The sequence below is a fragment of the Nerophis ophidion genome, linkage group LG03, assembly GCF_033978795.1.
Source record: "Nerophis ophidion isolate RoL-2023_Sa linkage group LG03, RoL_Noph_v1.0, whole genome shotgun sequence".
Taxonomy (NCBI): domain Eukaryota; kingdom Metazoa; phylum Chordata; class Actinopteri; order Syngnathiformes; family Syngnathidae; genus Nerophis; species Nerophis ophidion.
In genome coordinates this window covers 51,227,766-51,239,861 of record NC_084613.1, presented here as the reverse complement: position 1 = coordinate 51,239,861, position 12,096 = coordinate 51,227,766, and the positions used below count along the sequence as shown (strand labels likewise).

At 41.2% G+C, this 12,096-nt stretch overlaps 1 protein-coding gene and 1 long non-coding RNA gene across 7 annotated transcripts in view; one reads left to right on the top strand and one right to left on the bottom strand.

Annotated features, from left to right (window-relative positions):
- tiam2a (TIAM Rac1 associated GEF 2a) overlaps positions 1-12,096 on the top strand; it is a 262,182-nt gene that overhangs the window by 167,875 nt on the left and 82,211 nt on the right. For all 6 annotated transcript variants that reach the window (XM_061895546.1, XM_061895541.1, XM_061895542.1 and 3 more), the window contains 3 exons: positions 5,066-5,251; positions 5,465-5,602; positions 8,765-8,821. In XM_061895546.1, coding sequence (XP_061751530.1) covers positions 5,066-5,251; positions 5,465-5,602; positions 8,765-8,821 — 381 coding nt within the window. The remainder of the gene's footprint in view (positions 1-5,065; positions 5,252-5,464; positions 5,603-8,764; positions 8,822-12,096) is intronic.
- Positions 1-12,096, bottom strand: part of LOC133549776 (uncharacterized) — a 107,456-nt gene that overhangs the window by 56,463 nt on the left and 38,897 nt on the right. The window lies entirely within an intron of this gene.

Below are 12,096 nucleotides of genomic sequence, written 5' to 3'. Positions count from 1 at the left end.
ACACATATATCCATACATACATACACACACACACGATACATACATCCATACACACATTCACTGTACAAACATACATACATATACACATGTACATATACAGTAAATGCATCAACTTACACATTTAATCTCGTTTCATCAAACATTTATTAACGTTGTTACCCTTCCCCCACCCCCAGGGGAAACTTTGTGTGAACAGGGCAAACTGCTGAAGCTTAAACTCTTTTTACAATAACAATCTATAAAATTAATGTAGTGTGCTCCTCTTTAATACCCCCTCTTTATCTGCTTTCTTTTGTAATTCAAGTATTCATTACATTTATGTATTGTTGCATTTGAAGGGATTTAATGTTGATTGATAATAGAGGTAATTATTATTAATATTCCGAAAGGGACAAGCGGTAAAAATGGATGGATGGGCATTATCAATAATGTTATTTCTATTGGTGTTTTCATTGCTCCATTTGTAGTGCAATAATGTTCTTTGTCATTTCTGTGTTATTACTTACTATCTACCTCATTAACTGGTAATTTTATTAATGTTAGTATCATATTTGTATACATTGTATTTGCTGATGTTGTTCTGTAGTTGTTTTTGGTTTTTGTTATTGTTGTCTCTCTGTCTTATCCCCCTTGTTTCCCCGCAAATTCCCCCTTGTTTTATTTTTCTTCTTTCTATCCCCTCCTGCTCCGGTCCGGCTATGCTAAACACTAAATACACCCATTTAAGAAAGTCAAATACAAATAAGGCAGCAAGAGAAGTATCCCACACTTCTTGTTTGTAAAGCAAATCTTTACAGCAGACGTGCGGGTCTTTCTACAGCAACAATATTATTTGCCTGAGTGGCTGGACAAGACATTTACAAAAATAAAATACAATCTTGTTTGTCCACTCAAGCATTATTTTTTTTAAACATTTTTAAATGTATGTACTTAAGAATGTCCTCCAGTCAGTCTCCTCAGTAGAGAATATGTCATTGTGATCGTGTGTTCATATGTTTCTTATTAGCCTGTGCACCAGCTCAGTGTAGGTTTAAAGTCAGATGGGGTTTGGAGTCAATGTTAGGGTCAGAGGGATAAGGTACTCTGATTTGGGCGCCCAGTGGCCGATGATTGATTTAAGGTTATTTTGGCAGTATCCAGAACTAACAGGGCACAATTTTGATATACCCTTCTACCCCCAATCATGTCTGTCGAAACCTTTGCCAACAGTCCTCTTTTGAAGTTTGCCTTTTGTCCTTGTCTGCTGCGCTCTCACTCTCGCTTTTCCACTCTCACTCACTCACTTAGTCACATTATGATGTTGTTGCATTGAAACGCTTAACTTGAATTAGGTTTTTAACGTTAATTCTGGAGTCAGATGTGAAAGTTACGAATATGACATGATGGGATCATTCTCTTTCTTGTGTTGTTCTTGCACCCATGCTATTTGAGCACCTGACTAATTCTGCATCAGCATCCTGTGCCCCAAATCTGCTCATTATACCCAATTTTATGCACAGGGCTGCATTGGTAGTTTAACAATATCAACACAATATTTAAAAATATCTACAGCTCATTTAAATATTTTGTTTTTTGCCAACAAAAACGTATTTCCTGAATTTGTAAGCCTTAACAAAACTACAAACAATTGACATACCAACAGTTGAAGTCCATGGTCTTTAAAAAGTCAGCAACAATTGTTGCTACATTACCCTCTACATAATCTCAGATCCAGATCTGACCAATTAAGTCTATGACCACGAACTGATGAAGCCTACTCGGATGAGAGGTTAAGCATCTTCCAAGACAAACCAAACAGTCCAGTTGTGATCGATTGAATGCCCTGAGATTACAATGACCTGGGTGAATGAGAACATTCATAGACACACCCTCTACATATTGAAGAGGGCCAAAGTTTTAAGACCCCAAGGGCTCAGGAGCCGGACGTACACTCTCTTATTATGCTTACTTCAAACACAGCATGCCAAAAACATTGAAATGCTGTCTTTTCAACAAAACGTTTTTTTGTATGACATCAAATTATTATATTTATAACAGCAAGGGTTATAAATATATTTTTCCAGACACTAGATTTCACATAAACGTAAACTTAAATAAGGTGCATCATTATTCCAAAACACTGTTTGGTTTGTGTTAGAAGACAAGTAGGCTTCTATGTAGGCTTCTAAGTCCTCTGAGACAAACCAAACAGTTATATGTTGCACTGGTGAATGGGTCCTTTTTGTTTGCAGCAATGCTTTGGGAATATCAAAATAATAAATTAGGTAAAAAAATGTTACCCTTCAGTTTGTGCAAAACAATTGACCTTATTTAAGTTACTGTGGCACTGGGTGATAACTCAACAAGTCAAACGTTTGGGAAAGTGAAGTAGATCTGTTGTTGAAATCAGATGAGGTTTTCTATGATATCAATAACAGATATTTTTTCCTTGGAGACTCAGAATAAGAGTGTTCAGATGATAAAACACAATATGTTGCTCAAAAAGCAAATTTTAGACTCAAATCCCTCATCAATCATCTGCAATAGAAACCCATCTATCCATCCATTTTTCTACCGCTTGTCCCTTTCGGGGGTGCAAGGGGTGCTGGAGCCTATCTCAAACCAATTGTCCTTGTTGTCCTTGCATTCAAGTAGGAATGTCTCCTCCTGAAGTTCACAAACTCTATTGCGAACATTACCCTTGCTCAGCCATCTGACGTCATTGTTTCACAGGAGGTTGCTGGGCTCAGCAGACAGACATATCAGCAACTCATTTATGAAACAGTTAGTGTTGAAGACTGGAAGGTGATCTGATGGTATTCATAATGGTTATCACCGTGTTCATGGTATTTTTTAACTCAGCACTAAGTCTTGCGTACAATACGCTCCGATGTATGATACAGTGAAGAAAAGTCATATTCTGGGCCACAGTTCACAGTCACGGACACAAGCTGTTTAACCTCACTGTCATTGATGAAACACCACCCATAACAAGCAAGGTAACTTGGTCAAGATTAATAAGTCCATGATCTTTAAAAAAGTCAGCATTTTTTGGAACATGATTTCCATGGTTGTTTGACCTTCCAGTGAAAACAACCCTAAGATGTTCTCTCTAGAGCAGTCTGCCGTCAAAAATCGCACATAGAAACACCACAAAGTTGAGCTGTGTCACATTTGTCGGTAGATTAATCCACTGCAATTGACATGACATTAGCTGCCCTAAGTGCCACCCGAACGCCTCCCTAGGGATGTGTTTAGGGCACGTCCAGCTGGTAGGAGGCCACGGGGAAGACCCAGGACACGTTGGGAAGACTATGTCTCCCGGCTGGCCTGGGAACGCCTCGGGATCCCCCGGGAAGAGCTAGACGAAGTGGCTGGAGATAGGGAAGTCTGGGCTTCCCTGCTTAGGCTGCTGCCCCCACGACCCGACCTCGGATAAGCGGAAGATGATGGATGGATGGATGGATTAGCTGACCTAAGTGTATCAAGAAGAGCTTTAAAAACAAGCATCTACTCGTCTTCCAGCCGCCATATCCAATAACAGAATTGATCTGATGGATGCCATTACCGGTTTTTAAATTTGTTCATCAGATACTACCTCATCCAGAGCGGCCAGTATGCATGCAGTCCTTTGTCTTGTCTGTGTCAGTAAATATTTTGTTTTCTTTCCAAACATGCAATCGGGAGCGTAGCTGGAGTTGTCATTTTCTGTAAAGGACAGGCCGGGGACAAGATGGTCCTGCTTCGCTCGTACTTGTCTTGCAAAGTTTGTAATTATCTTATGCGTGTATCCGAACGGGAGATGGACTGCATCAAATTTGGGATTTTTGGTGACAAAGTGCCTACGGAAGTTATATTCTTTCGAGACTGCGTTTACTTCATTACAAAGTAAAGACATCGGCTTTCCCACTGTATTTTCAATAAATCTATATTTATGTCAAAAGAGTTGACTATCTTACAGATAAAATGTGCTGAATACAATTCATAAGCATTTTAAAAAAAAACTAGATTCCAGTCCATCCTCATGAGAATCATTGACCCAGTGTCACAAACTTCAAGCTTATTACGAGGCCACCTGCGTAGTGTCTATGTGTCTACATAGTCCTATTCTTGTACTGGCTAGTCAAATGGCGATTTTTGCAGTCCTTGGTTCATAAAACTTCATATTTCCCATGTCCCACCGAGGTATGTTTCTGGGTTTAAAGAATGCCATGAGAGTAAAAGTGCCCTAATGGGACACCGCCAAGGGCTCCATTATTGTAAATGCAGTGGTTTCCCACAGGTCAGGCATCTATTTGTGGTGGTGTGGTAGGGGTGTATAGTGGCAGCGGCGGCGGCGATGACCAAGAAGAACGCGTAGTTGGAATATAATTACAACACTTTATGTATATATTTATATACATATTTATATAATATTTGCATATTTATATAATATGTAACTACAAGCTCCATTCACAAACAGAGTCCCATTGGTTTTATGAGCGGTCGAGCGAGTCAAAAGCCGGAAAAAAATATATATATATATATTTTTTTGAATTTTTTTTATTTTTTTAATTTTTTTTGTGGCGGCCGTAATTCTTTTGTGGCGGGCCGCAACAAATAAATGAATTTGTGGGAAACCCTGAAATGAACTCACAGTGCAGCCGAGACCTATTAAAAGTCAGTTGTTGTAGTCAGGGTTGTTTCACCAGAGTGTGCTCGTTAAAACTAGTCTCTAGCCAACCAAACGAGCACTTCTCTGAGCTTCTTCAGGGCAACGAGGAATGGAGGAAGCAACTGTAAATAGTTGGGGTTAACGGCTGGTCTGTGTAACATCACCATTAGTCTGACTTGCATGAAAATGAGCATTTATTGCCAACGCCCTCACTTCTCTGTTAGATATCAATCCTCCAATGTATGCCCTCCGCCTCCACCAACAGCTGCAAGTAATCACAGCTTGATGTACTTTGCTGACCCTTACTCCCTCTCTGTCTCTCTCTTTTCTTTATTTCTCCTTCTGTCCTCAACTCCCCCTTATCCACTCCAATTCACCATCCAACACTTGGAGTTTACCAAATTAACATATTTTTCATTCTCACCCCTTTAGATGCAGCAATGGGAGCAGAACCTCGAAAGGTTTCATTTAGATCTCTTTAGGATGCGCTGCTACCTGGCCAGTCTTCAGGGTGGAGAGTTACCAAACCCAAAGAGCCTGCTGGCAATTGCTAGCCGTCCCACCAAATACATCCTGGGCCGCCTGGGAATCTTATCTGTCTCATCTTTCCACGCACTGGTGAGACACAGGGAAGGAATTATGTTTTGATCCTCTCGCCATTCCTTTGATTTGAATTTACCTCTATTGTCCTGTCCAGCACAAGTTTTAGATATATTTATTTATTATTTAAAACATCTTTGCAAATGTGCTGATTTTAAAAACTTACGCGTTGTGATGTATTGTAAAAGTTCAGGTGATTGATTGTAGTCATAACAGAGATCTTTTGTCCAGGTTTGTTCCAGAGATGAGGCTACACTGCGGAGGCGCTCTTTGTCACGAACGTTCAGAAAGCACAAGCGTAGCCTTTTCTCCTCCCTCAAAGGCCTTGACAACTTGACCAAAAAGGGCAAAAGGGTTTCTGCATCACAGGTAAGATTAAACTCAAAATTCAAAACATTGGCTCAAAATCTTGAACATAAAGTCAAGAGTTGGCTAAAGCAACATGTTTTTGTCCTTATAAGATCAGCCGCAAAATCCCTAATCGACCTTCAAAATGATCAAAGTTAAGGAAAGACATTAGGTGTTTATAAATAATTATAATGTTTATAGTGTGTGAACAAATTGTAAGTGTCAGAATTAATGGCTTAGACCGTTCAACATACTAATTTTCCTATTTTAGTTTTATTTTAAAGATGATAAACAACCCTAATTTGTGTGTTTCATTTATAATGCAAAAAATGCAGTGCAAATGCGGTTTCCCTATGGCCAAAATCACTGCAGCTGTCGCAACTTTAAATTAATGTAGTACTCAAGAAGTTGTGTGTGTGGGACAGGATCAGAGCTAGATGACAGTCTCTAACCAGTTGTGCTAATTGGTGGAAAAGGATCACCCAAAACACAAACCTTATGGCAGGATCGATGCCTTCATGCTGTGTGCAGATGCACACTTTACCTTGGAATCTCCATCAAAGCCCACAGTTCTAAAAGTCTTGGGTGGGCTAGATTAGCGAGGATTTTATACAACTGTGGCAGGAAATCAACCACACATTTCATTTAATGTGCCCTTGTCAAATTCATTAGCTTTTTCCCACAATATCAAGGTGCATGTTTGTACAGTATGTGAACATTTGCTCTCTAGATGTCCAGCCAGCACAGGGAAAACATTTCTTTTGATAGATCACCTCTTAATTGCCAAGCAGTTTTCCTCTTAAAAATATATCTTGCAAGTTTTGATATGGAAAAAAAAATATGTGTTTTATTTACAGTCATGCTCCACTCAATCATCACTTCCCTCAAATGAAATTCTAATTGGAAGCACATAATCTCATCCTTCAGCCTCCTTACCATTAACAAAAACACAGCCGCGTATTCTTAAACCAGTCCCCAGGGTGCGAGTTTAAGACTTGTCAGGTTTGCAGTTAGACTCAGACCACACTTGTTATTTATTGATATAATAATAACCCACCGAGTGTGTATATGTGCTCTGTAAGGGGACCTATTTAAAGAAATGCTACAGGAAATAACTGCTTTCTTGTCTTTTATGGACCTCTGCTCATTAGTTGTAAGTTTATAGAAAACGAGTAGTGAAGTTTGGTCTGGAGTATACCGTCATGCTATGAGGTCATCTGTTTTTTTTTAGTTAAGTGTCAAGTAAGTTCTTCTTTAGGTAAACCATTGCCTCCTAAGTTCTGACTGCTAAAAAACATCCACACTTTGCTCCGCCATTATCAAACTACCTGTTCTGTGTAGCATTGGTATTGAAGCGTTAACGCCTGTCTATTAGTTGCAAGACATTTGTGTAAGTTGTTACTTTTCCCGTGGAGCTCCTGCCAGCTTCTCTAATAAGGCTCAGTTAGCATGGTGCAGTGCAGGAGGCTGAGGTGGCACTGCAGCACAAACATCAATTATGAACAGCCATATGTGGTGGATGGCATACCTGATTCTTGCATGGGCCCCACAGACACCAGCAGATGGTTGCTGTAAAAGATGCTAAATATTAGATGGCTATGCCTTCCTTTTTTTTCCTAAAAAGGTCCACATTTTTAAGAGCACTTTTTTGGGGCAGGAGGTTTTCCTGGAACAGTTTTATACATGCTGGGAGTTCTCAACTGTTTTCTTATCTGCTCTTAATTGTAGGGGATCCACTTACTGTTTTGTCTTAGATGATCTCATCAGTGGTCTTAGCTACGGTACATTTGAAGGATTTGGACAGATGTACTGTGAGAACAACCAAATAAACCTACAGTTTATCCCCTTCATATGTTTTGTGCTTTCAAATTCAACTACATTTGACTTGTTTCCTGTGCTGGTTGTCCCTCATTCTTGATTTTCTTTCTGCAATATCACTCTTGGTTGTCCTATTTCTAAATTTTTTTCCTCCAGCCTGCTTCTTCTTAGAGCATAAACATCAGCATGGTAGCTTGCACCCCCTCTCCCACAGCTTCAAACCTGACTCATCTTTGTTGACTAACTCCATTTAACCCTGCACTTAACAATCTTGTCCCAGAGTCATGCTCTCTGACTGTCTACACATCCCACTTGTATCTCCCTAATTCCCTTTAGTAGAGCTATATGTATACAGTATGACGCTGGTTGGCACTTGACTGTGGGAAGTAGGCCAAAACAGTCTAAGGATTTGTGGAAGCGTTGGTAATACCTTCTAAAATTAGTCAGTTTACAGAGGAGCAGTACTGTTTACTTCCACTTAATTGATGTATTCCTCTTGGGAGGAGAGAGTTACTGTAGCATTATCAGAGGTCAGATGAGGGTTCTTACAACTGCGGTATCTGCAATAATATAGTTAGCTACATTGTCAGAAACAATAGAAAACATCAAGAGTCCATTTCTGTCCCTCAAGGTCCATTTTACACTAATGCACTACATTAGTGCAGCCCAATTGACCACAACATGACTGTGTGTAACTTTTCCAGGGCTTCTAATGTACAGACAATGCAAAACCTTACTTCAGGGTCTATAATGTCTACAAGCAGTTATACTCCTGAATGTATATTCCATCCATTTTCTACCGCTTATTCCCTTTCGGGGTCGCGGGGGGCGCTGGCGCCTATCTCAGCTACAATCGGGCGGAAGGCGGGGTACACCCTGGACAAGTCGCCACCTCATCAATGTATATTATTAAACTTATTTATGAGGATGGTTGTTAAAAAAAAAAAATGTGATCAGATTCAATATTTCCAGAAGGCGATATTATAAAATTTAAATTTTTGTTTCCAATATAAGTAGATGATATGTGATCCTTCCCCACAAATGATACTCAAGACATCTCTGCAGGATGACGAGTGAGCAGTTAGAACAAAATAACTGTGGGCTTTTTTGTGGGCTCTGTCAGGGAGTTTGAATCACCTAGACTTGCTTGCGCACTCAACAATCTAAAGTCAGTTTAGAATGCAGCTATGGTAATTTGTCTGACCTTTCTTCACAGCTTTGCACACACCACGCATACTTCCTAACACCATAGTAGAACTGTTTGAGTATAACAATGTATTGCTGAACTGGCCAGGCACATAATTGCTCATGACTCAGTGCCTCCCTGCTGTCTCTACTCTTTAACGACCTGTTTTTTGATATCAGGTCTTTGAGAGCGATGCCGGAGGTCAAGCGCATGTTGCACTTCCCAAGAACACAGAGGTGAGTCATTACCTTCACCTCCCTTTGTCTAGTTTGAATAGTGGAGATTACATTTACAATATTAAACCTCCACTGCCCTTATGCCATATCCGTCCCTCTGAACCGTTTAATGTACTCACTGACCAGCGTGACAGAGTTGTGGCGTACCTCTTGCGGCCAAGTCATGGTTTTGAAGGTGACCAGAGTGCCATATCTGCCATTTGTTTACAACAGAATGGAAGGATTAGTCGATCTTCAGCGATCTGCCACACAATATTCATCACTTACGAAGGGAATTTTCACTTCAACGACTGTCTTTGGATTTGACAGTTAGGGTTGCTTGTTTTCTTTAAAACAGTTGTTTTTCTCACTACGATAGGGCAAAACCATCCTTGCTCAGGCACACCCTCCTGGTTTTCAGAGTATAAATATTTGGAGCTTTAGGGGTCTTAAAAAGTTTTAAATCCAGCTATTTGAATTTAGAGCCTTAAAATGTCTAAAATTCTCATAAAAGGTCTTAAATTCGATTTTTAAAGATCTTAAAAATGTATTAATGTTACTTTTATATAAAATATGCATAAACTTCTGTTTTGCTTTTAAATATTTTGATGATTTCGGATGCTATAACGTACTAAAGTAGGATACCTGAAGCTGCCCAGTGAGAATTTATTGAGCACCACCATTATCGGGCTAGGCCTAACCATTGGTTAATTAAAGGAGAACGGTACTTTTAGGGGAGATTTTACCTATCGTTCACAATCATGATGTAAGACAAGATTTATGTTGTAAGATGTATTACATATTATGTATGTTTTTTAATGCATTCTATCCCGTAAATAAATGCAAGCAAAAGTGGGCTTACAAAGGAGCCGATAGGAGTTCCTCTGTTTTGCCCATAAAGCCCTCTAAATAGCAATCCAAAAACTGCAAATAATATTCCATTTACATTTTGGGACTTGAAAATTAACCAGCTATTAGTGATAATATTTTAGCGCCAACGCAGGAAAACTATTTATAGCGACGCCATGAGCATAGAGAGCTAACTAGCTCGTGGGATTATGCTGATATCATCGGCTGGTGAGCTGCTATGTCGCCTTGGTGCTCAGTAAAGTTTATTTAAGATAATAAATAATGCTTATTAGCTATCGATTTGAAATGGGTCTTAAATTGTATTCATTATGGTCTTAATTTTTTTTTTAAAGTATTACATTTGACTTGTTGAAACCTGCAGAAACCCTGTATTAAGAAATGTAAATGCTCCTACTTCGCATATACTTTTCAAGCTTTGTCTGTTAAGAAGACAAGTTTTGCTGGTTTCTATTCTACAAACCCTGTTTGCATATGAGTTGGGAAATTGTGTTAGATGTAAATATAAACAGAATACAATGATTTGCAAATCCTTTTCAACCCATATTCAATTGAATGCACTACAAAGACAAGATATTTGATGTTCAAACTCATAAACTTAATTTTTTTTGCAAATAATAATTAACTTATAATTTCATGGCTGCAACACGTGCCAAAGGATCACACTCCTCAGCCTTCCCGGTAAGGTTTATTCAGGTGTACTGGAGAGGAGGCTACGCCGGATAGTCGAACCTCGGATTCAGGAGGAACAGTGTGGTTTTCGTCCTGGTCGTGGAACTGTGGACCAGCTCTATACTCTTCGCAGGGTTCTTGAGGGTGCATGGGAGTTTGCCCAACCAGTCTACATGTGCTTCGTGGACTTGGAGAAGGCATTCGACCGTGTCCCTCGGGAAGTCCTGTGGGGAGTGCTCAGAGAGTATGGGGTATCGGACTGTCTTATTGTGGCGGTCCGCTCCCTGTACGATCAGTGCCACAGCTTGGTCCGCATTGCCGGCAGTAAGTCGAACACATTTCCAGTGAGGGTTGGACTCCGCCAAGGCTGTCCTTTGTCACCGATTCTGTTCATAACTTTTATGGACAGAATTTCTAGGCGCAGTCAAGGCGTTGAGGGGTTCCGGTTTGGTGACCGCAGGATTAGGTCTCTGCTTTTTGCAGATGATGTAGTCCTGATGGCTTCATCTGACCGGGATCTTCAGCTCTCACTGGATCGGTTCGCAGCCGAGTGTGAAGCGACCGGAATGAGAATCAGCACCTCCATGTCCGAGTCTATGGTTCTCGCCCGGAAAAGGGTGGAATGCCATCTCCGGGTTGGGGAGGAGACCCCGCTCCAAGTGCAGGAGTTCAAGTACCTAGGAGTCTTGTTCACGACTGGGGGAAGAGTGGATCGTGAGATCGACAGGCGGATCGTTGCGGCGTCTTAAGTAATGCGGACGTTGTACCAATCCGTTGTGGTGAAGAAGGAGCTGAGCCGGAAGGCAAAGCTCTCAATTTACCGGTCGATCTACGTTCCCATCCTCACCTATGGTCATGAGCTTTGGGTCATGACCGAAAGGATAAGATCACGGGTACAAGCGGCCGAAATGAGTTTCCTCCGCCGTGTGGCGGGGCTCTCCCTTAAAGATAGGGTGAGAAGCTCTGCCATCCGGGAGGAACTCAAAGTAAAGCCGCTGCTCCTTCACATCGAGAGGAGCCAGATGAGGTGGTTCGGGCATCTGGTCAGGATGCCACCCGAACGCCTCCCTAGGGAGGTGTTTAGGGCACGTCCAACCGGTAGGAGGCCACGGGGAAAACCCAGGACACGTTGGGAAGACTATGTCTCCCGGCTGGCCTGGGAACGCCTCGGGATCCCCCGGGAAGAGCTAGACGAAGTGGCTGGGGAGAGGGAAGTCTGGGTTTCCCTGCTTAGGCTGTTGCCCCCGCGACCCGACCTCGGATAAGCGGAAGAAGATGGATGGATGGATGTTCACCAGTGTTACATCATCTTTTCTTTTAACAGCACTCAATAAACGTTTGGGAACTGAGAAAACTAATTGTTGAAGCTTTGAAAGTGGATTTTTTTCCCATTGTTGTTTTATGTAGAGCTTCAGTCGTTTAACAGTCCGGGGTCTCCGCTGTTGTATTTTACGCTTCATAATGCACCACACATTTTCGATGGGAGACAGGTCTGGACTGCAGGCGGGCCAGGAAAGTATCCGCAGTTTTTTACTGCGAAGCCACGCTGTTGTAACACGTGCCTTGGCATTGTCTTGCTAAAATAAGCAGTGGCGTCCATGATAACGTTGCTTGAATGAAAACATATGTTGCTCCAAAACCTGTATGGACCTTTCAGCATCAATGGTGTCTTCACAGATGTTTAAGTTACCCATGCCTCGGGCACTAATACACCCCCATACTCCTGGCTTTTGAACTTTGCGCCTACAACAATCCGA